Source organism: Pagrus major, chromosome 9, assembly GCF_040436345.1.
Source record: "Pagrus major chromosome 9, Pma_NU_1.0".
Classification (NCBI taxonomy): domain Eukaryota; kingdom Metazoa; phylum Chordata; class Actinopteri; order Spariformes; family Sparidae; genus Pagrus; species Pagrus major.
In genome coordinates this window covers 16,855,610-16,877,855 of record NC_133223.1, presented here as the reverse complement: position 1 = coordinate 16,877,855, position 22,246 = coordinate 16,855,610, and the positions used below count along the sequence as shown (strand labels likewise).

Below are 22,246 nucleotides of genomic sequence, written 5' to 3'. Positions count from 1 at the left end.
ATGGTTTGGTGTGTGAATCACTGCTCCGGGGACTGCAGGCTTGGCTCCTTTCTCGCAGTTTGCATAACAACATTATGTATCGCTGTGAGTTATTGCTCACCTATACATGAAAAACACAATTAAGCGCAGGGTCATTCATAATTGCAGATAATTGCTTATGCCTAACAGACAGCAGGTCACCAGAGCATACGTGGGAGGTGAACGAAATAACAGAAACAACAAGTCTGTACAAGCTCAGCAATGAATATTTTTGTTATAAAACATAAGAGGAACATTTTACAGCGTGTCTAACTATATGATTACTTGCCAAGTTTACTTTGAGAATGCATTATACTGTATAGGGTGTGCTGTGATTTTAATAAAATGCTGAGCAGAGATGGATTTTGTTAACTTTAAAGATTATTTATAAACGATTTACAGTTCCTAAGGTCAGTTTAATCAAAAATTAAAGGTAGGGAAGGTTGGGTGAGTGATCTAAATAATTAATATAAATATTCAGTAAATTATTTACTAAAATAAAAGTAGAAATATCATAATGTAACTACAGACCATCTTGCAATGGGATTACGCCAGCCGCAACATCAACATGTTGATGCTCCGACCCACGAGTTCTAAGTAGTCATTACTACATTATTACATGAGTACACAGTACATGTACTCACAGGTCAGACCTAACCCACTACTCAAAAAATACTCACTTCTGTGTTACTTCCTGCTACAAAAGGAGTCTCCAGGACCACATTTTGGCATGACAAAACACACACACAGACTCACAAAATGACAACATCACCAGCCGACGCTGTCGTGGCTGGTTAATATACTAAATAAAGTCTCTCAACAATATTTTACTTAAAGGAAACATTTGATATTTTGGAAAATGCATTTTTGTGCTGAGAGAGTGATTCTACAGGAAATGTATACCACTCTCCTGTATGCTTAATACAGTAAAGCTACCACCAGCTAACACCAGCAGCTATCTAACTTAGCTTTGCGCAAAGACTGGAAACCCCTATGCAGGGGAAAAATCTGCCTATCAGCATCACTAAAACACATTTTGTTTGCTTAATCCATACACAAGCTGAAGTGTAAAAGTGACAAATCACCAGTTTCAGGCAGATAATGTGTGAAACCATTGAGATTTTGCTGTCACCTAAACACAATTGTGAAAAAAATGGTGCTTACAACATAAAAACATCTTCATCATCAAAACAATTTCATTCGAACTATTTTCAGTCACTGCTTCATTTTTCTACTTCTACTGCTTCTTATCTGCATCGCAATTAGTGACATATAATGATGTATTGTGATTTGGTTGCACTCACCCTTTAATGCCTGTTGCTGATGGGTGTATGTTGTTGTTTGCACAGATCGTCCTCCACACACACACACACACACGCACACACACACACACACACACACACACACACACACACACACACACACACACACACACACACACACACACACACACACACACTCCTCTGTTACAGCTGCAAATTAGACTGTGAAATTGACAACTCATGTGTTGCCATCTGGTTGCCATGACACCTAGTTATTAGGCCTTGTGACAGTCCTGGCTCAGCTTGTTTGTTCCATCTTCCCCCTCCTGCACATCAACATTGTTTCCAATATAAAAAAAAGGAGTGAAACATCAGAGGGGGGGTTGAGAGTGTGGGCTGATAACAGCTCGGTTCTCTTCAGCGGTGGCGGCTTCGAGCTAACGTACGGCACGGGCAATAAATACACCATGTCAGTCACGAGCACATCTTCCAGTGCTCCTAAAATCCTGGAGAAACAATGCAGGCAGGGAGCAAGCATCATAAGCATCAGGTCAAGGAGGATACATGAGGACAAACAAAGGAAAATGTGACCACTAAATGTCTAATCTCTCCTTTTTACATCTCACCCTATTGATTTCCACACTTCCTCCATACAAAAGCCACATTTCACACACTTCAGCCTCTGTCTGGACCACATTCAGACTTTAATGCTCCACTGATCAACGAGACGATTAAAGCAATTTAAAGCCTCCTTTGTTTGGGTCTGTGCATTGGAATTTCCTTCATCCTCAGGGGAATTCGTCTACTCCTCAGGACAACAGCCTCATGAACTCGTGGAGTAAAAGTGCACGGGGCAGACGTGACCTTTTTGTCATGGGCTGCTGTATCCCACACAGATACCCCAGGGACTGTGCTGCAGTCTGAGAGCAGTGGGGGTGGTGGCGTGACTCATGCAGCCCCCACCCTCCCCGCTTTCATCTTGACATTTGACATACTGATATAGAGGATCTCAGCTGGAACAAACACGGTGTGTTGTGTCACAGCTGCAACGTCTGTGCCTCTGAGCTTGTGTCTCGCAGAGCCGAGAACAGGTAACAATGAGTCAGCGCCTATTTAATTCATACACCTACGCTGAGAAACTCAGGGGGTTGTTTTCAAGCTGATTTTATTTTTCTTTTCCAGTCTGTTCCCCCGCTGAGAATTCAACATCTCAAGATGCTGCCTACCCTTCCCTGAAAGTCATTCTGGCTTCAACTTGAGGAAAAGGGGAACTGGAGTGCACGGTGACATTTTGTCCAATAGACAAAGCTGCAAAACGACTATTAGGCTGACTCCACTGCGATCCATTCTCATTAAACCTCTTCCAGCAGACAACAAGGATATTAAGCTGCACTTGACTATATGTTACCACAAACACAAATGATGCTGTGAGTGATGCCAGAGGGATTCTGCTCCCTAATGAACCCCACTGAGACGTCTCACCATCAGGTCCTTCGGCCCTCTGCCCTGTCTCATCAAGGTGGATAAAGCACCTCCATAAGCGCCACCGCACAGGCTTTACTCGCTCACTTGCATTAGTTAGCTGGAGGTGGATGTTGACAAGCGCCTCAGAGGAGATGCCGGCACACTCTTCCCCAGATCTATTAACAGGCGATTCCCCCAGCAGGCCACTTTCAATCCGCATCACTGATTCAAAACAGTGTCTAAAATTAGCTGGGAGGCAAAACAAGAATAAAGGAGAAGTGGTAACATAGAGGAGCCGGTCGCTTTTAATAATCTCTTGAAACCATTTCATCTTTAAATTCAATTTTTGGTTGCTCGCCCTCTCTGACACGAGGGATTTACTACAAATCCATGTTTCCCAAAACGGAAGGATTTATTCAGAAATACATCCTTTATTTACTATTAAGTATTAGGCTCTGTTTTTATTCTTGTATGATCTGTTGTATTGTATGACACCCTGCAAAGCACACTGTAACTTGTTTCTCAAATGCTCAAATAAAAGTAACTGTCATTCATCAGCTTCTGTGACCTTACCAGGAATTTCAGTTCTAGAAATGTTGGCTTCTGTCTGCCTATTTATTTTTCTCAGAGAAATGTTCTCACAAGATCAATCAGGATGTACTGTCCGTATTCGAGCTAAATGGGAACCTAGAACTGGAGAAGAATTGTTATTTTGTTGACCATAAGCCTTCGCCACAGTAGACCTTTCAAAGCCTCAGGAACTGTAGATACTGAATGCTAACAAAATAGTAGTTTTTGACAGGGCTTTGCCGAGTGCCCTGGAGGCCAGAAAAAAGATCCAAACAAACACTGGTGCACAGAAACAGCTGCCAAGTTCCCTCGCTGTTTATCTTAAGCACCAGTAGTCATCTTCAGTGACTAAAGTATTGACATATTCAGACCAGGCTGAGCCCAAAAGAGAACACAGCTAAAACCAAAATACAAGATACTCTGGCTCAATCTCACTGCAACGATGTGTAAGTGACTCTGTTTGGCACCTTTCTTTAGTTGGACATTCCTGAATAGACACAGAATTCGTCTTGAAACCCCCCAAAAGACTGAAGAGGACAGTCCTGCCTGAGGCATCGGGCCCAAGAGGAAGCTCGTCTTCCATGTTCAATGTCAGAAGAGCCCCAGTGAGCAGTATCTGTGTGAGAAGCGACGCCTGAAGGAGGTTAGCAAGACCTTCCTCTTGTTCCACCTTGTCCTAACCACAAGCAGGCCTTTTGGCAGTCGACAGGGAGGCTGGGCAAAGCGCTGAACGGTTCTGCCTGGAAGAGGGTAACTGTGAGGGGAAGTTTGGTGCAGTTGATGAACGAGAAAGGATCTGAGAAAGCCACCTTGGCGTGTCCTTTGGATGTTGTGGCCAGCAGTTCTGACAGCATCTACCATCTGACGCAGCTGCTAGCCAGAACAACTGAAGCTGGAGTGGCTGGCTAGCTTGAAGTGGTGAGCTGAACGTACATGAAGTGTTTAAAGAGGTGGTTTACAGTCAGCTGACTGATGTAGGTCTCAGCGTGCCCTCTTGTGTAACATGAAGGCTAGTCAGTCATGGTTGGGTTATAGCAGCTTATTTTTTTACTAAGCGGCCTAAGTACTGTAGGTGATAATGCCGCTTAATGTGTTTCACTTCATTCATCAGCCTGACACTGTGTTCATGTTAGCCATGTTAGCTCAAAGTAATACATGAGCAGTAGAAATAGCCAACTGGAAGTGATGGACAAAGAGCTAAAAGTAAATAGTTAAATAGTAATAGTGAATAGTGAATAGTAATGGATACACAGTTACATAAAAAGGGGCTAATGGAAGTAATTGATAAAAGGTTGAGATCACAAAAATATAAACAAATAGTTGAAAATAAAAAAGAGGCAATGGACAAACTATTGAAATAGTTTGCTAAAAGTAGCTGACAAATGGTTCAAATGGCCTAGTTCATTGGCTAAAAGTAAGCAGGTAATGTTCATTTCTAGATGGTTAATCACTGGGGGCAATTAACATTGTTTTTAAATATTGTTCAAAATATCGACAAAATCATTGATCAGTTTAAATGTGTAACTTGTAGGAAATGGCCAGGATTTGAATGTAGCTTCACAACGATAGGGGAAAGCATAAGAGTGTACTGCTGCTCACTGTTGACATAACGTCGACACTGTTGTTTCTTCACACTCTGTTGATAATGGTAGTTCACTTTTTGGATGTTTTTAAAACTAAAATTCTGACCGTACGTTGCTCCTTTAACGCTGTAGGTTGACTTAGAACTTGTAACTAGCTAGCTAGCCATTCTTATTCTCACTTAAACTCGGATTGGTAATTTATTTTCTCTAACTGGGGGAACACCAGACATATTTGCTAAACAAATCTGGGATGTCTGCAGCAATTAGTCTGGAACCAGGCTAGATGAAGAAGAGGAAATAAAGTAAAGTAAAACTTCTACTATGAGGTCATCTTGGATCGAGAACGGAAGAGGTTTGGCAGAGATTAAGGCTTCTCGTGAAGTAGGAAGATCCTCACTGTCGGTGTCTCACAGCGGTCTTCAGGATGGATTAGACGGAGCTGTGCTCAGAATGAGTCCCACCAAACAGGCGGAGGCACCCTCCAGTCTTGACGACCTGGAGATTCAAGCAGCATGCTGAACTCTAGATATAACAGATCAGATGGGGATTAGCTGACTCTGTGAGACCCAGACAGGCAGCACAGCACCAGACGTGTCGGTGGATATAAGGTTATCCTGATCCACAATACTCATCCTTGTATTGTGTTGCTTTTAAAGTCTTTCTGGCACATTTTCATCATTTTTTTTTTTGAACTGTTGTTGATACACATATTTTGAGAATCAGTGAACTCATAGATAAAAAGACGTGGCTTAAAAACCAGAACTTCCTTAAGAATCAACAGGTTTTCAAGTTTTTCTTCAGGATCAAAGCAATTCAGTAACAGTTATCTGTGAATCCATGGGTCCATTGAGAACAGGAGCTACTAATATCTAATTTGGCATACTTATAACGCGCCAATTTAAAGTGTAAATAAATATAGGCTATAAAACAGCGCTCAAGTTGTGTCTCACATCTGACTTCCTGTTTACATCCCCTAAAGCAGGGGTTCCCAACCTTTTTGACGACACAGTCCATGAGCTTTCATTTTTGTGGATCAGGGGGTCCTGTTGAGATATGAATTTATGAAGCATAGTAAAAGCATAATGCAGCCTAAATTACAGCACTATACACATAAAATGTAAATAAAAGGTTTTTTCCAACATTTTCACGCTAAATGAAAATTATTTGATTTGTGATATGTAATAAAAAAAGGTTGCCAGAAGATTTCCAGGAACATTAGTGATTAGGAAACCCTGTCTTAAAGCCCCCAAATTATGGAAACATAATTAATAATTAATTATACTTGACAGTATAAAGACAGTACAAAGCAGGGGGAGACTTTGAAAAGCCCTGATTTTTAGGAGAGGGGACCTATTAGTGGATAGGGCCCCTGTGAAATATTAAAACATGTAAATATTAGTTGTTTCATAGAATTACAAGTAGGAGCAGCACAGAAGAATAACAGTTATATAACAGTTATAAAACAGCGTTTCTTTCACCCATTCTTCATTTCACTTAAACTTGGCAGCCTCAGTCGAGTGTTGAACGCACTTTTATTGTTTAGGTGTCAAATGTAACAGTGTCACCATTCAGAGAGGGAATAAAGAGTAAATGGTCACATAAAAAAATATAAAATCAACAATGAAAATGGTTACACGGGGAAAGTCTGGCTCCCGTGGCAAGATACTGTAGATGTACAGTTGAGACAGTGTCCAGATCCAGACGTGTATGTGTTTGTTTTGCACATTTCCACAGCCTATATTAAACTCAAACAGTAAGAGTCCTTTTTTTTGTTCACTAGCCATGCATACAGTTGACAGTTCCACATGTGTCGAGTCAGTGTCTTCTCAGGAGCTGGCACTTTCAATACAAAATATTTACACTACTATTAGTTATTCTTATTATCATCGCCTTCGTCGTTACTATTTGTTACTATGGATTTGAATACTCTGAGCACAGAAAGAATGGGATCAGGATGTTGAAACTTCGAGAGCACCCCATTTTCATTTGGATACCGGAGGAGAAACAGAAAATGTAAAGTATGACAAATGTTGGCATCTTCACTTTTTAAATGTCACCCAGAGAGAGATCGTCTGTAGAGATATTCAAACACTGGAAAGATGAACTCTTTGTCCCACCAGGATGGAGCAGTTAGGTATATTGTTACTCGGCAATCTGCTGGCAGAGTCTCCCGCTAGAGGAAAACAAAACACACAATATTTGAAAGACTCTCATTATGTTTGCTGTTGTATCTCAAAATAGGAAAGAGATGACTGCACCCATGTTTCAAGAAAGACACTGACTTATCAACCATTTTTCTCTCCATTCCTTATGTAAGAAAACGGAGGTGCTTTCAGGGCACCTCTTTGGTTCAGCCCTGTTGCGATGAGTAGAAAAAACCAACCACTGCACAAAATGAGCTGGGAGGAAAATTGTACATACTGCAAATCAAATACTCCTGAATACTTAAAACAACTGGATCAGAAATCTGCGATTGGATACTTGAGTCATGGTAACAAAAAATGCATCTCGTCATTCTGTGCAAAACAAAACCAGGAGGAAAACATGTTGTACTCATTTATAGCAGACTGTAGAGCAACCTAAAGAGTAAAGATCCTGATCTGTGATTGCTGATGATTTTCCCCACAACTCGAAAAGGATAAAACCAACCCAAACAACAAAAGGGAGAGTAACATAAGGCATGGGGGGCACGTTTGTTTTTGTCAATTTGTCAATTTCTCTTGCGGCAAATTCCTAGCATTCCTTGTTCAAAATGTATTCATGACTCACATGTTGTTATTAATAATCTTGTCACTGCTGATTTTTCGCTCAATACACTTAAAATCCATCGCGTTCAACCATGAATTTATCTTCCGTTTAATTGGCATGTGCATGTGTTGTGTGTCTAAGTGTGTATCTCTCTGCTGAAGCTTCCTCTAAAGTGGACTTCACTCCCGGACTGTTCCTTGGAGGCCCATGGGGCTATTGTATATTGCAAGAGGAGCAGCAGGGGTCATCCTTGTCTGGCTGGGCGGCGTAGTCCATCTGCCGAACGATCTCAGCGAACAGTTCGTCTACCATGGTTTTGCTCTTGGCCGAGGTCTCCATGAACGGGCAGCCCCACTCCTCGGCCAGGGCCTGACCTTCGCTGGACGATACCTCCCGCTCGCTCTCCAGGTCCACCTTGTTCCCCACCAGGATCACAGGAACCTTCTCGTACCTGAGGACAAGACACAGACGCACACGTGAGAATACTCGACAAAAACGCGCACTGAAGAAGCAATCAGTGGGTTTTGTGTTCTTATATTTTCTTTCGGTTCTGGTTTGAAAAGACGGGCAATTATGCTTTCAGAACTTGGTATTAGCACATGCTTAATGCTTCAAAAGGTTTTAATTGCACCACTGAATAAGACCTTTGCTCTTTGCATGTGGAAATCATTTACTTAATGCAGCTATTTAATTATCTGTAATCCATAAATTCCACTTTGTGTTGCACCCAATTGAAATATGACCTGATTTAACATCATTCAACACTCTTTCTTTCAATGGCAACAATAGACAACGTAACCTCATTCATTCATTTTCCTGTTTCCTGGGTTGCTGGTCTTATCACAGGACAGACATTTATGCCCTGAAATGGACTAATTTAACACTGTGACAATTATCCTCTTATTCAGCATCAGTTTAAAGGACTAGTGTGTAGGATTTAGTGGAATCTACCTGTGAGGTTGCAGATCGTAACTAACTGAATACCCCTCGTCCACCCTCTTCTACAGTGGATGCTTAAAACATGAAAGAGCCAGTATTTGGTTTGTCCATTCTGAGCTACTGTAGAAACATGACAGAGCAAAGTGGCGGACTCCGCCACACTTATCAGCTAGCCCCATTCCATCCTGGTGGTGTTCTAGTGAACACTAACACTACCCTGGTCCCCGAGCTCCCAGTCCAAACCGCTAGCTGCACGGCTAACTGAGCTAACTAGCTCAGGGCAGCTACAGTTAGCAGCATTTAGCTGTTACTCTGGCAATATGCTCCCCCCTATTTGTTTTGAGTGTGAATTTGACAGGTGGCCAATTCTTACATATTGCACCTTTACTGGCAGTTGGTTCTCCTAAGAATCCATTATGACAAATTCTGGTGATGGATGTTGTTGAATAAATAGACAGTTTTAACCGACACAGTCAGTCTGAGCAAGGCAATTTTATGTGTGTAGCACATTTAATTAGAAGGTAAACTCAAGATACCATCCTGTCAACTGCACTTCTCTCTCTGTGGTTTATGCAGCATATTTAATTACTAGGAAACTGTCATCTCATGTCTGTCTTTACTGAGTACCAGTACTTAAGAGTTTAAAAGGTCACAGATGAATCCAATGAAACTGGACAACTGAACACTGACATACAGTACGTATCTTTCTGCACTGTATAAAGTAGTGACTTCGCTGACAATCATGAAGGTTGACTGTTAAATGAGGTGTATGATAGTTCACAGATAAAGAACAGCTTTGAGATGTTTAATCATCACTAACTTTTTTTTGCAGTCATTGTATAACAGAGACAGACGTCCATGACAGCCCTGAACTGATACACGAAGCAAATGGAGCTCATTATTGCCATGGTATTGGTATTGGGTCATAGTGTGGGACTAACTAACATTTTAACCTGATGATGTTGCTTTAGGAAATGTCAGTATCACCCTGAGGGGGATATGCATCAGATGCAATTTGCAATCAGTCCAACAGTTATCAAGATATTTCACTCAAAACCAAACTGTCAACCTCATCACCAAAGTCATTAGGGATTCATTCCCCAGGGACCATGAATATCCACAATATCTTCCTAATACAACAAACATTTGGATGAAAAACAAGTTTTAAAAATGCTTCTCGTATAATTAGATTGCTTCGAGGGACTCTGGCACACAGTCAGGAAGTCATTTGTGCTTTCTCAAAACCATCCCTCCTTCTCACATCTATTTTCACTTTGTATTACTGAAAGCACTTTCTGGAGTTCTTCTGCAGCAGGAAGCAACTGTTTCTGAATGTGCGAGCGCATAATATCTGCCTGAAAATCAATTCAAGCCTGACTGTTGAATTGAAAGAATCCAGATGTTTCTCGGTGACAATCTGTCCACACAATAAACAAAACAAAAAGTCATTTTCTTTGTAATTACAAACAAAATTGTAGGTAAGAAAGTTCAGGTCTCAACAACCACTGGTCCGACTGATTTATCGGTTGTTTCTGAAAACATCAGTTTCCCCACATCCACATGACAAAATAAGCCTGGCTTTTTTAAAAATACATTATTTCAAACAGCTCAGCTGGGTGTAAGACGTGGGCTTGTTGTGGGTGGATGGCTGAATCTGACAGAAAAAGATGCGTTTCTACTTTGGGACAAACGTGGTCTTTGACTGTGGGAGGAAGCTTTTCACACAAAGAACCGGGGCAGCACCTTCTTGCTGCGGGGTGCTAACCGCTCAACCTCCATGCCGCCCACCCTGCCCCATGTAAGCACCAAGTCTGAAGCCTAACCCAGTAGAGCACAGGAAATGGGCCTTATATCTCCGACCCCTGAGGGGAGGAAGTGGCCATAATCCTTTGAGCTGTGAACTCCCTGTCAGGCTGCCCGAGCACAACATGTCACTGTGGAACTGGACTACTTAGTGGACACCCGGAAGAGACGGTTGCTTCAATTAAATAGGCTACAGCACTGTAATTATCAAGAGGAATGACTCTGACGCAGTTTCACCAATATAATCGCCACATCGGTTTTGATATTGGGGAACATGTCGGGCGTCTGAGGCAGTTTGTACAAATCAGAGGAGATAACAAAGATCAAAAACATCAGAGAGACGGCAGATTCACTTCCTCTGATAAACAACAGGTTATTTCTTTCATCCTTATCTGTGTGTGCGAGGGAACCTTTTCCATCTGTCGGACCGGTCGTTTGAACGGAGTTTAAATGTCTCTGTTCGCGACACCGAGCAGCGTCGTCACATCTGACCAGAGTCATGCACCCATCAACATCATTAGGGTTTTCAAAAGCTGCCCTCGCTCCATGAAATATACATGCTTCTAAATTATTAACGGGAAAAAATCCTCCTCATCCTTGATTGCTATGGTAACAGGTATGCGCGGAAATAACAAATGCTGGAGAGATGGGGAGACCTCAGAGGCGGCTACTGTGATACTTTTCCAAGTGGAGCGTCTCTCAGAGGTCCAGGGGGCTGCAGGTTTCAGCTTTAAATAAGTTTCTACTTGCAGAGAATAGGAAGCCGACTTTGATCTGCTCATGAATACATTATCCAGAGTGAACTTTAATCTCGACTGTCCTGTTCTGTTCGCAGGAACGGCTCGCCAGCCAAGAGGAGCTTCCAGGATTAAAGAGAAGATCTTACGAGGTTGGTCGGTGTGTAACCAAGAAAGTGATAGTGTTTCTATGAGCTCAGAGGCATCCTGACTGAAGAATTACAGCTTATGCCTCCCAGCATCAGCGCTCAGGTCTCATTCACTGCATTCCTGGTGTCAATAAAAACAGCAAGGCCATTATTTAACTATTTTGGACCACATCTCAGTGGTGGTAGGCAGTTCTTGCCTTGAACCTTAAATTCCCTTTCTCACCTTCACTGAAAAATCCTAAACATAGTTGTGGGCGAGCAGACTGAAAGGCAAGATCTTTACTTTTATAGCTGGGAGACGCCACAGGGGGCTCAGTGTTTAGTTTGAGGTAATGGTGCCATTTGAGTGTCTCTTTTCTGCCCCAGGCTGTGGTTTAGGCTCAAATCTCCTGCTTTAAATCCCTCACAGCGGACTACCATCTTATATATTATCTACCATCATATTCTGTTTAAAACCAGTTCTCACTTTCTTTCCCCAAATTCTGCTTTCTCCAGAAATAACTCCTATGCTCCTATGTATATTACACAAGGGAAAATAGAAATAAATCTTGCGGGCATTGGGGGTGGGTGGGGGTTTGGCCTAATTTATCCATCACAAGTTGGGCAAGTTGCCTTAAAATGTCTTGTCTGGTCCAAAACAACAGGTTTTGGTCTGTTGGTTGGACATTAAAAGCAATTTGAAGACGTCACTTTGGGCTCTGGGAAATTGTGATGATCACTTTTGACGGTTTGTTTGTCAGTTTAAAGACAAAACAATTAATCGATTACTCATAAAAATAATAAAAATAATTGGCAGACTAATCAATAATGAAAATATTCTTATTCTTAAAACAATTATTTTCTTTGGTGTAACACCCAGACGGATACAGATTTCCAATCCAGTGATGACATGTAAAACTGTGGATCTCCCTGCTGCCCTTGTTAGAGCTGCCTTCATCTCATCCCTCAAAAAGAAAATGAAAGAAACTAACTATAGTATCGTGGATGTCCCAAACAGCAGGAGGAGTCTAACTAAAGTCATTCCATTAAGGTCAAATCAAACACCAGACTGTGCTGCGTGTTCTTGTCTTTTAACCATAATGGAGGATTTAACAGCCATATGCAAGTTATGTAGCTCATTTGGGCCTCATCATAACACGTGCAGCACAAAGACATCTGGTACCAAAGGAGAGGGTCTATATATAGTCATAATGACAGAGGAGGGAACCGGCGGTCCCAGGAGGTGTGAGACAGTGGCTGCCACGGATACCGAGGCTCCCAGGGCCTCAGCATGAAGGGTGTTGGCCGCACTGTGTCTGGACCCAACGGTGGCTGACGCAAGGAAGCGAGGCTTGTCCGTAACACAGAACACGGTACAAAGCGGTTCACACGCTTCAGTCACGAGCCTGAAAAGACAAATGAATAACTGAGTCTGGTTTTGTTTGTTGCTGTGACACAAACAGCACGAATAACATGTCACGCTTTAGCCTTGCAGCTTGTGAGCTTGATGGCGCCCGCAACGGAGCACTCCGACTGCAAACACCCATTGGAGCTCGCCCCAGACACACCTTATCTATAATGCATGATGCATCAACTCACACAGGCCTTGCTGACGGGCGGACAGTGGAAGCCGGCGGCCCGAGAGTCTCTGGATTTGACTCTGGCCGGCATTGTCAGGATGAGGGAGGAAACCAACGGCCTCCCAGTGGCCCTTTTGAGGAGGGTCTTCAGTTTAGTCAGAAAACGACTGAGTCAGAGAGCAGAAATAAGCTCCTCTCTTCTGCCACAGCATCAGGGCAAGGAAAGAATTTAATCAGGAATAAATATCTGGGGAGACTTTGGTAAACACGCCATGACAAGCTTGAGATATTCTGCTTTTTTTGAAAGAATGAAAGATTAAAAACAAAAAACAATTGGGGATACTACTGAAAGTTCCCTCTGGACCCTCTCCAGGTTGTGAAAACTAAATCTCTGCCTCCCCTTTCCTCCAGACTGAATCTGACTGTGGCCAAGACATGTCAAAATGGGAAAGATAAACGAGTATTGTATTTGACAGACAGTGCAGGCCAGCCATCCTTGGATCTGAGGTATTACAGCAATAACACGGCAAGCTACCAGCTCCCTGTGGTAATCATGCCATTTGAGACGAATTCCTCTTACGTCCTCTGAAATGCAAAGTGCCACTACATCAGAAATGAGCTTTTTCATAAACAGTGCTTAAAAAAGGAGAGAAGTAAGCTTTGAACAGTTCAGAGACTCATTTATAAGTTTTATAACAACAAAATGTGATCTAAATGTCACAGTCACCTTCTCCTCTAATGTCTGAAAATGAAACATTACAGAGGATATTATTCAAGAGTCAACACTAGACGATCTCTTAAAGGTGCAATATGTAAGAATTTTAGTTGAAATTTGTCAACAGTCAACTCAAATGATCAACAGAATGTGAAGAAATAACAGTTCTGATGTTATGATGTCTTTGTATTGCACTGCAGAGATATCTACTGAAGTAAGCATGCTAACCAGCTAGCCCCGGCCCATACCAGTCCGAAGCTCCTGTGCTAGCAGTGTGAACGCCAACACTCCCCTGGTGCTCGGCGCTCCCAGTCCACACCACTAGATGCACGGCTAACCAAGCTAATTAGATAACAGCAGTTCTAGTTAGCAGCAATTAGCGGTTACTGCTCCCTGCTTGTTTGGAGTATGAATTTGACAGGTGGCCATTTCTTCTTAAAGTTTTGCACCTTAAACTAAAATTATCAACAGAAAAGAAAATTTTGACTTTATATCAAAGACTTCTATATATCGTTGCAGAGATATCTATTGAAGTTAGCATGCTAACCAGCTAGCCCCTTGCTATTTTGTACTTTAAGAGGTGATAGTCTGATAGCAAACAAAACCAACACTCCTCCGGTGCTCTGAGCTCCAAGTCTAGGCAGAATCAGCTAGTACGACCGCTAGCTGCACAGCTAACTAAGCTTACTAGCTAACGGTAGCTATTGCTAGCAGTAACTCTGGCAATATTCTGCCTTTCATTTGCTATGAATGTGACAGGTGGGTAATTCTTACACAGTGCACCTTTACAGTAGTCCTAGAGATAACATAATTAGTGTTTTAGTTAGTTGATAACGCTTGATGATGGACAACGTACTTCAGCATGTGAAGTAAAAATTGCAAACTCTGCATGGTTGCATTAGGACATAAAAACAGCTTTCACTCTTTGAGTACATTTAGCTATTCACTCACTGAAAGACTTGGTTAAGACCATAATCAAAGCTACAAACCACTTGTGCATACAAAACTTGTTACCTGGCTGTTTTCATAATTGCTTGTTGTTTTCTTCTCTGTGATTATCCATGACAACAGCTTACAAGTCCCCTTCAGTTTGCAATGGCCCTCTATAAGAATAGGAACAGCTCAGTGGCATTTTGTCACCAACTACCAAACACTGTTTGAGTGCAGTGCACCGTTTGACATCATTCCTGCTCTTTGTGAGTAGCTCTGTGGTACAGAACTGGACATTTTGGAGGTAAATGTTTAGTTTTGAAGCATTGATGAGAAGTGCAATGTGACAAACTGAACAAAAGAAGATATACTGTGAGTAAAATGATTTAATTTGTTTAAGGACTGGAGCTGCGACGTTTAAATGACTAGTTTTCAACTACTTCATTATTATCCAGCTGTTTGGATAATCAACTTACTGGTTTGAGAATTATTTTTTAAAGAAAACTCAAAACTCTCTGTCTCTCTTAAAAGTGAATATTTTCTGGTTTCTTTACTCTTCTTTGACAGTAAACTGAGTATCTTTGATTTGACTGAGGACAAATCAACACATTTGCGGATGCCATCTTGGGCTTTAGTAGACACTCGTCAACATTTTACACCGTCTTCTGACATTTGAGGAACCAAACAACTAATCAATTAATTGAGAATAAAAATAAAATAATCATTGCAGCCCTATTAAAGACACACTATTTATACAGTTTATGTCATGACCCTGTGAAAACAAACATATATAACATTACAGGAAGTATAACGTCCTGGATTTTGAGGGCTATTTATGAAAAAGCAATAATAAATAGCTGGAGTACCTCTTTAAATACCAATCAATACAATAACGCACAGTTTTCTATGTTTGCTCCAATGTTGCTTTCAGTGCAAAAATGCCTATTCACTGTGTTTTCAAGAGACTGGCCATAAAGCACAACCACTTGGGAATCATCACGGCTCACTGAGGGTTTGTATTCCCCATTAAGGGTGATAGGATGGTGCCTTGAGCTAGAGTGTAACATACTGTACAATATAATACGTACAGTCAGTGTGCTGGAGAAGCTGTCAGCCCTGCTGCTGATCACTAACTTCCTGTGAGTTGTGTTGTAGCCACTGTGGCTGCTGAGAGCAACACAGATGTTAACGTTCTTTATCAAAAAGGATTTTTATGTTTACTGGGGACGGCTCAATTTTATGCTTCTGGATATGCTACTCGGGCTTCAGTCCATTCGCTCAACAGAGAAGCAGTTTATTGTAACTTATTTATTGTAATGTAATAAAGCTAATTTTACCTAACAATAGCTTTTTACTTGTGCTGATTGTATTTATCCTTCAACCACAAGAACCAAAAGAGTCCATCCCCCCGTTAAAAATTAACAAATGGCCTGGACAATGAGACGTGCCTGTTTATCCAGAAGATGCTAGGACATTTCACAGGATATGTGAAAAACTTTGACCCGCTGTGGAGCAAGAGAAAAGGTCAGGGGATCAGCAAAGTCATCAGCATTCATCCTCAGGGGACTTTGTGTACAAAATCTTGGCATGTCCATCCAATACTTGCTGAGATATTTCAGTCTGGACCAAAGTGGAGAACCAACCGCCAACCCGAGAGCCATGTCACTACGGATAAAAATTGTCTGTTTTTGGGAGGTTTAGTAAAACATGGGTTTCTCTCACTAATTACAGCCCTGTATATCCAGCATTTGCTCTAACTACTGCCACCCTATCTGAAGTAGTGCTTCCGAAACAGAGCAGAAACAACTTGTTGCATATTTGCAAACCACTGCTTGAGGGCCTTCAACACATCATTTTGAAAGCCAAGTCAACTGTTAAGTAATCACCGCTGAACTTTCGCTCAGTTCTTTTGCCCAGTTTTCACAACAGACAAAGACACAGATGAAAGAGGATCTTTCTTGGAGAACTGGGCGACTGCCGCTCCACCATTTATTGATCTCGATCCTTTCAAGTAGCTGGCACGCGAACAAGCCTTGGAACGATATCTCCACAGTTTGTACAGAGCTGACAGCACACATGCAGCATGTTTTAGGAAGATGTAGAGGAAAGATATCAACAACACCGGCGAGTACAACACCACTGGAGCCTGTAACGGCAGTTTATCACGACACTCTCCTTCTTCTTCGCCGTCCTTTAACCATGGCAGAGCTATTTAAATGCTCTGTTAAGTCACCGATCACAATATATCCCTGGTGTATAGTTAACTGCAGCTGAAGTGAGGAGCGATGAGGTCCCCAGCGGACACGAGCAGGCCGGGGTGTAATCATGTGCACCCATGGCCTCTGTGCTAAAGCCTGTCTGCGCTGCTAACAGCAGGCACTGATGGATACTGACAGGGTTCGGAGTGAGTGCGACGCACAGCAGCGCCTCTGACCTGAGCGAAGGCTGATATGGTCGTGACCGGTCAGAAGTGTTTTGGCAGTGATGAGAGACAGAAAAGGAGGAGAAGCACCAGCAGTGTGATGTACAGGAAGAGCAAAATTACATTCCTACATACAATACTCGAAAAAAAAAACTCACAGAGACACCTGTTGTCTAAAGTTCTGTGAGGTGCACTGAACCATCCCTCTGCTACAAGCGATTATTTCATTATCAGTTAATCTGCTGATTATTTTATTTTTTATTTACTGGGAATTAATTATCCCAGTAGTTGAGGATTATTTTCCTGTTGATCAATTAATTGGTGTGTCAACCAATCGGCTCTAGAAAAGTCCTAATAACGATTTTCAGGAGTTTCTCTCCATGATGTGTTTGATGTCTGTGTTCTTTCTGATGTCTCCTTCTGTCTCGTCTTCCCCTCCTGCCTTTGATGATTTTCTGCATTTACTGATTTCCTACATTTCCCACAATGCCCTTCACCCAGCCTCACAGAACATGTCTGGACTTGTTGCATTTCAGCTGGGGGTTTTAAAGAGAGCAATAACACAGCACAGCAGGGCCTTTTTTCAGTCAGCTGTTCCCCGCTGTCATCTAAAAACATAAAATGTTGTGATACTGCACTGCACTATGAGCTGCTCTCTGTGTGAAAAATGTTATCTTTTCTGTGATGGATTTGTCATCTGTAATTGCTGAAAACTGTGACAAAATGGCAGACCTACAATTAGGTTTTCTGATATATGATGAGATAAAAACACATTAACTCCACAAAGGACCTGAAATCTCATGCGATTCCAGCGTTGGGAATTATTCAAAATGTTGCACAGCAGGGCAAATTAGAAAACATCTGAAATAAGTCAATGTTGATTTACACAGAAAACAACTTTATCTTTAAAATGCAGTATGTTATTAACAAAATTGTCAGTAAAATCAGCCAATATCTGATCAAAAAGAAAACAAGAGTAATGCTGGATCCAGACAACACAATATTTTTGTCTGATGTGATGGTCACTTGGCTGAGAGACTTGACGGTCCCCCGACCAATCACAGCTCGCTGTCTTTTACGACATGTGTAATGTCATCGAAAAAAACGACCTGTGTGACCTTTGCTCTGTTTCACAGTTCCATCTCGCAGGATTAAGTTAAGAGTTTACCTTTAATATGCTGAATATAATATAATGTTACCATTCTTACCTTCAGCAACAAAAGGAGTGACTCTCGTGGTTATGGCTCGTCAAATGTGTACACAGTTTGTAATTCCTGTGCTAATTTCCAGAAGGTATAGGATCATTTTATGTTTTCATATCTCTATGAACTCATGTCAGCTGAACATTTACAGTATTTTTACAACCTCGCAGGAGCAAATGTCACAGAAAACCTCTGTGAGTAGGTTTTTGTGTACTTCTTTCTTCAAGGTTTCTCTCGCCTGTTCTGATCTTAAAGGTTATGTAGGAATTGGCCATCTGTTGTTTCATACTCAAAACAAATAGGGGCCACATATCACCGGAGTAACTGCTAACTGCTGCCAACTGTATCTGCAGTTAGCTAGTTAGCTCAGTTAGCCTTGCAGCTAGCGGCCTGGACTGCAAGCTGGAAGCACCGGGTGAGTGTTTGTGTTTAATCCACTAGCACAGGAGCTTTGTAACAGGGCGGGCCGGGGCTAGCTGGTCAGCATGCTAACTTTAGTAGACATGTCTGCAGCACAATACACAGACGTTTTACGACATCATGTCAAAGCTGTCATGTCTTCAGATTCTGCTGATAATTTTAGTACATTTTTAACGTTATCAACTGAACTAACTAAACTTTTACTTAACAAATGAAGCTGAATAATTAAAGAAAATATGGATCCCTCCATTCAGAACAAACTCTGTTAAAGGTCACTCCTTAATACACAAATCATTTTTAACTCCACTGTTTTAACACAATGTGAACTTTTAATTGTCAACATGAAGCACAGGACTCTGAAATTAACTGCTGTGTAGGAGTAGCATGTGAGGTGTGATGCTTTTGCGACAGAAAATAAATTGTGCTGTGACAGTAGAGAACAGCACCGAGCCCGAGTGTGAAATCACACAACAGCCTGGCTGCATCTGCTGTGTGAGCACACGTGTATACATTTACATGTAAACACACACATTTTATAAAACACACACACACACACACATAGACTGAACATACCTCAACACATTCTCAACTCATATGGGGGAAACATGTTGACCTCATTCTTTCATGTGGAGCCACAGATTTATAGGATTGTTTATGAGGTGCGTTTAGAAACGCCGAGATCCAATTAGATGACAAAAGCAACTAAAAAACATTCAACACACATTTCATTGATAAAGGATGAGTTTACCCAAAAATTAAAATTCAGACACCATCTCCTCACCCTCATGATGATGGAAAATCGGGTGAATTTTCATAGTCCACCACAAATTTCTGGAGCTTCACAGCAAAACAGCGTTGCAGCATTCTCCAAAACAACTGAAGTGGATGGGGACTCGTTTTGAATCGTAGAAAAACAACTTAAAAGGAAACGTAAACAGGCATCATACAGCCTGTCTGGCATAATCCAAGTCTCCACAAGCCCTAAGATCCCAAATTGATTTCAAAATACATTATTTACATCCTTCTTAGAGGTAAAATCTCAATGGTAGCTGCAAAGCTAAAAGTGTTAGCACGACCCCGCCTAAAGTGGGTGCGTGAGTTTGACCGTGTGTCGAAGGTGTAAATAACGTCTTTTCGAATCAGGGCTGGAGACCTGGCTCACTCTGGACGAGCTGTATGCTTTCTGTTGCTTTTTTACATTACAACAAGTCCCCATCTACTGTACTTCAGTTGTTTAATGGGATGCTACAACGCTGTTTTGCTGTGACGCTCCAGAAATGTTTTATGGACTACAAAAATTCCCCTGACTTTCCATCAGCATGATGGTGAGAAGACAGTGACTGAATTTTCATTTATGGGTGAACTTCTCCTTTAAGGCTGAAAGAATGTGACACAAACAGGCAACATAGACAGAAACACAACACTGAAGCAGGATATAACTGCACTGTCCTTATGCTGAGCATTATCTAATGTAATCAACTGTATCAGTAAACTGTGTGAGCTTTAAGCTGCACCGCTTCAAATATGCATCTTCATTAGAGCAGCCTCGTCTCTCTGGAGCCGATCGGACTCCCTGCACTGACTGTAACACATCCACTGACATGTACAATGACTGATGAACCCTGGTGTGTGCTGCCTGCATATAGAACGCAGGAACTGAGCTCACACACAGGCCACAAACACCAACGATTCAACCAGCAGCAGCTATGACACATTTTAACATCGTGCCATGTCACCAGGTGGATGCACACTACTGAGCCGAGGAACACCCTGACGGCACAACCACACAGCCTCAGCTAACCCCGTCCATTTATCAATCAGCAGCTCACTCCTCCAGTGACCTCATATCTGGATCATCTGTGCAACGGTGCTCAGACATCAGACAATTTCACGCTTTCAATTGTGTCTCCCTTACTAAAGAGCTTGTGCAGCCTGTTAATTAAAAACATGGCTACTCCTCTGCAGGAGCCGGGGCTCAGTGTCAGAGTGCTCGCTGTGCTCCCTCGAAGCTGTCTGCACTGAATCCTGGTTATCCTCGCCTGGCTGGCCGGCCGGCCGGCTGGGTGTTTCACTGGGGTTGCAGCGTCCTGAACAGCAGACACTGGGTGCTGCAGACAGAGAGGAGCAGCTCGGCAGTCTGTAGGATGTTATGACTGGAAGACAGACTGGCCTTCAAGGTGCTGGTGGGAGGAAACTGTTTACATTAGAGACGAGGCTACTCTGATTACTTTTTGAGATGCTGGGGCTGCAGTGTGCACTGTGGGCGAGACCTGCTACATCAAAATAGAGCAGGCATGGTGTGTCTGCCCTGAAGGTGCACAACATCTCCATTCAAGCACAGTTCTCAGACCAGGCCTAGGCCTGTCCTGAAACTACATGCAGGGCCTGAGAGGCCAGCTGAGGAATAATCTCAACAATCTGGACTTTCACCAACCTTTTCACTCTTATGATCTGATCCCTCATCGGCTTTATGTCCTGGAAGCTCTGCTGGTTGACAAGGCTGTAGACCAGTATGAATCCTTGCCCGTTTTTGATGTAAAGGTCCCGCATGGAGGCGAACTGCTCGGTACCGGCGGTGTCAAGGATCTCCAGCACCGAGGGCGAGGAGTCCACCTCGATCTCCTTGCGGTAAAAATCCTCTATAGTGGGGTCGTACTTCTCAATGAACGTCCCGGTGACGAACTGCACGGTGAGGGCGGATTTCCCGACCCCACCGCTGCCCAGGACCACCACTTTATACTCGCGCATCGCGGATTTCAATCGAGACGAAACGGTTCTCAATCTCCGCGCGTCATTGAAATGAACCCAAAACGTTCCCGCACGAAATCACAGTCACCATCCGTTTCCCATTTCCGAACGGGTTGTCAATAATACAGTCTTTGCTCGCCTGCTGCTCAGCTACGGCGGAGCACAAAGACTCGGTGCCCCAAGATGGATTTCATTGTAGAAATTCCCCCATGCAGGCCAGACACTGACAGCTATACGGGCATCCGAAGACTGCGAGTATGTCCGAAAATGTGCACAGGGAGGAAGAAAAGATCGCCCGATGATGTGGACCGTGCGGGTTCTCATCTGCTTAGCTCACCGCTCTGTATGCATCATAAAAAAAAACAAACTTGCTCCATCGAGGACAGCGGGGAAAAACGCTGGCTCCAGCCCCCCTACAATGAAGTGCAGGCGCAACGTTTCAAGCAGGAGGCCGAGTGGAGGAAGCAGCGCACGCTACAGCTGTGTCGACACTTCGTTAAAGAACTTGCGTCTCTTTGTTTCTCTTTCACCATCTCTGGCATGTCTCCGTCTCCCCCTCGCTCTCCAGCGCGATCCCAGCCGCCATACTCTCGGGTGGAGACCCACGGCCGCCGCGTAACCAGCTGGTCCCCGCTCGGCTCCCGTACCGAGGCAAAGAGGAAAAAAAAAAAAAAAAAAAAAAGAAGGAGAAGAAAAAATAGAAAAACTCGTCCGGATCCTCCCTCCTCCTCCAGACGGACGTGTGGACCGTCCAACAGCAGCCTCGGCTCGCTGCGGACCTCACGCGAGCCTGAATGGGGACCGCGCGAGGCAGCCAGTCAGATTCAGCGCTGACGTTTCCGTTCATGTGTTAAAATTCCCATCATTCGGTTGCCCCAGTGACATCAAAAGAGAGCTCGTCCAATCACAGGCGCGGCTCGAGGATGTGTATCCAAGAGGAGGAAAATGCACCGGATGCTGTTGCTATGGTAACGCTG

General features: G+C 42.9%; 1 protein-coding gene across 1 annotated transcript; it reads right to left on the bottom strand.

Annotated features, from left to right (window-relative positions):
• Window positions 1-6,412: 6,412 nt before the first annotated feature.
• rap2aa (RAP2A, member of RAS oncogene family a) lies at window positions 6,413-21,852 on the bottom strand. The gene is made up of 2 exons (XM_073473285.1): window positions 20,956-21,852; window positions 6,413-8,096 (listed from the first exon to the last, which is right to left on the bottom strand). The coding sequence occupies exons 1-2, from the start codon at window positions 21,267-21,269 to the stop codon at window positions 7,859-7,861; spliced, it is 552 nt and encodes a 183-aa protein (XP_073329386.1). The 5' UTR covers window positions 21,270-21,852; the 3' UTR covers window positions 6,413-7,858.
• Between the last annotated feature and the right edge of the window lie 394 nt (window positions 21,853-22,246).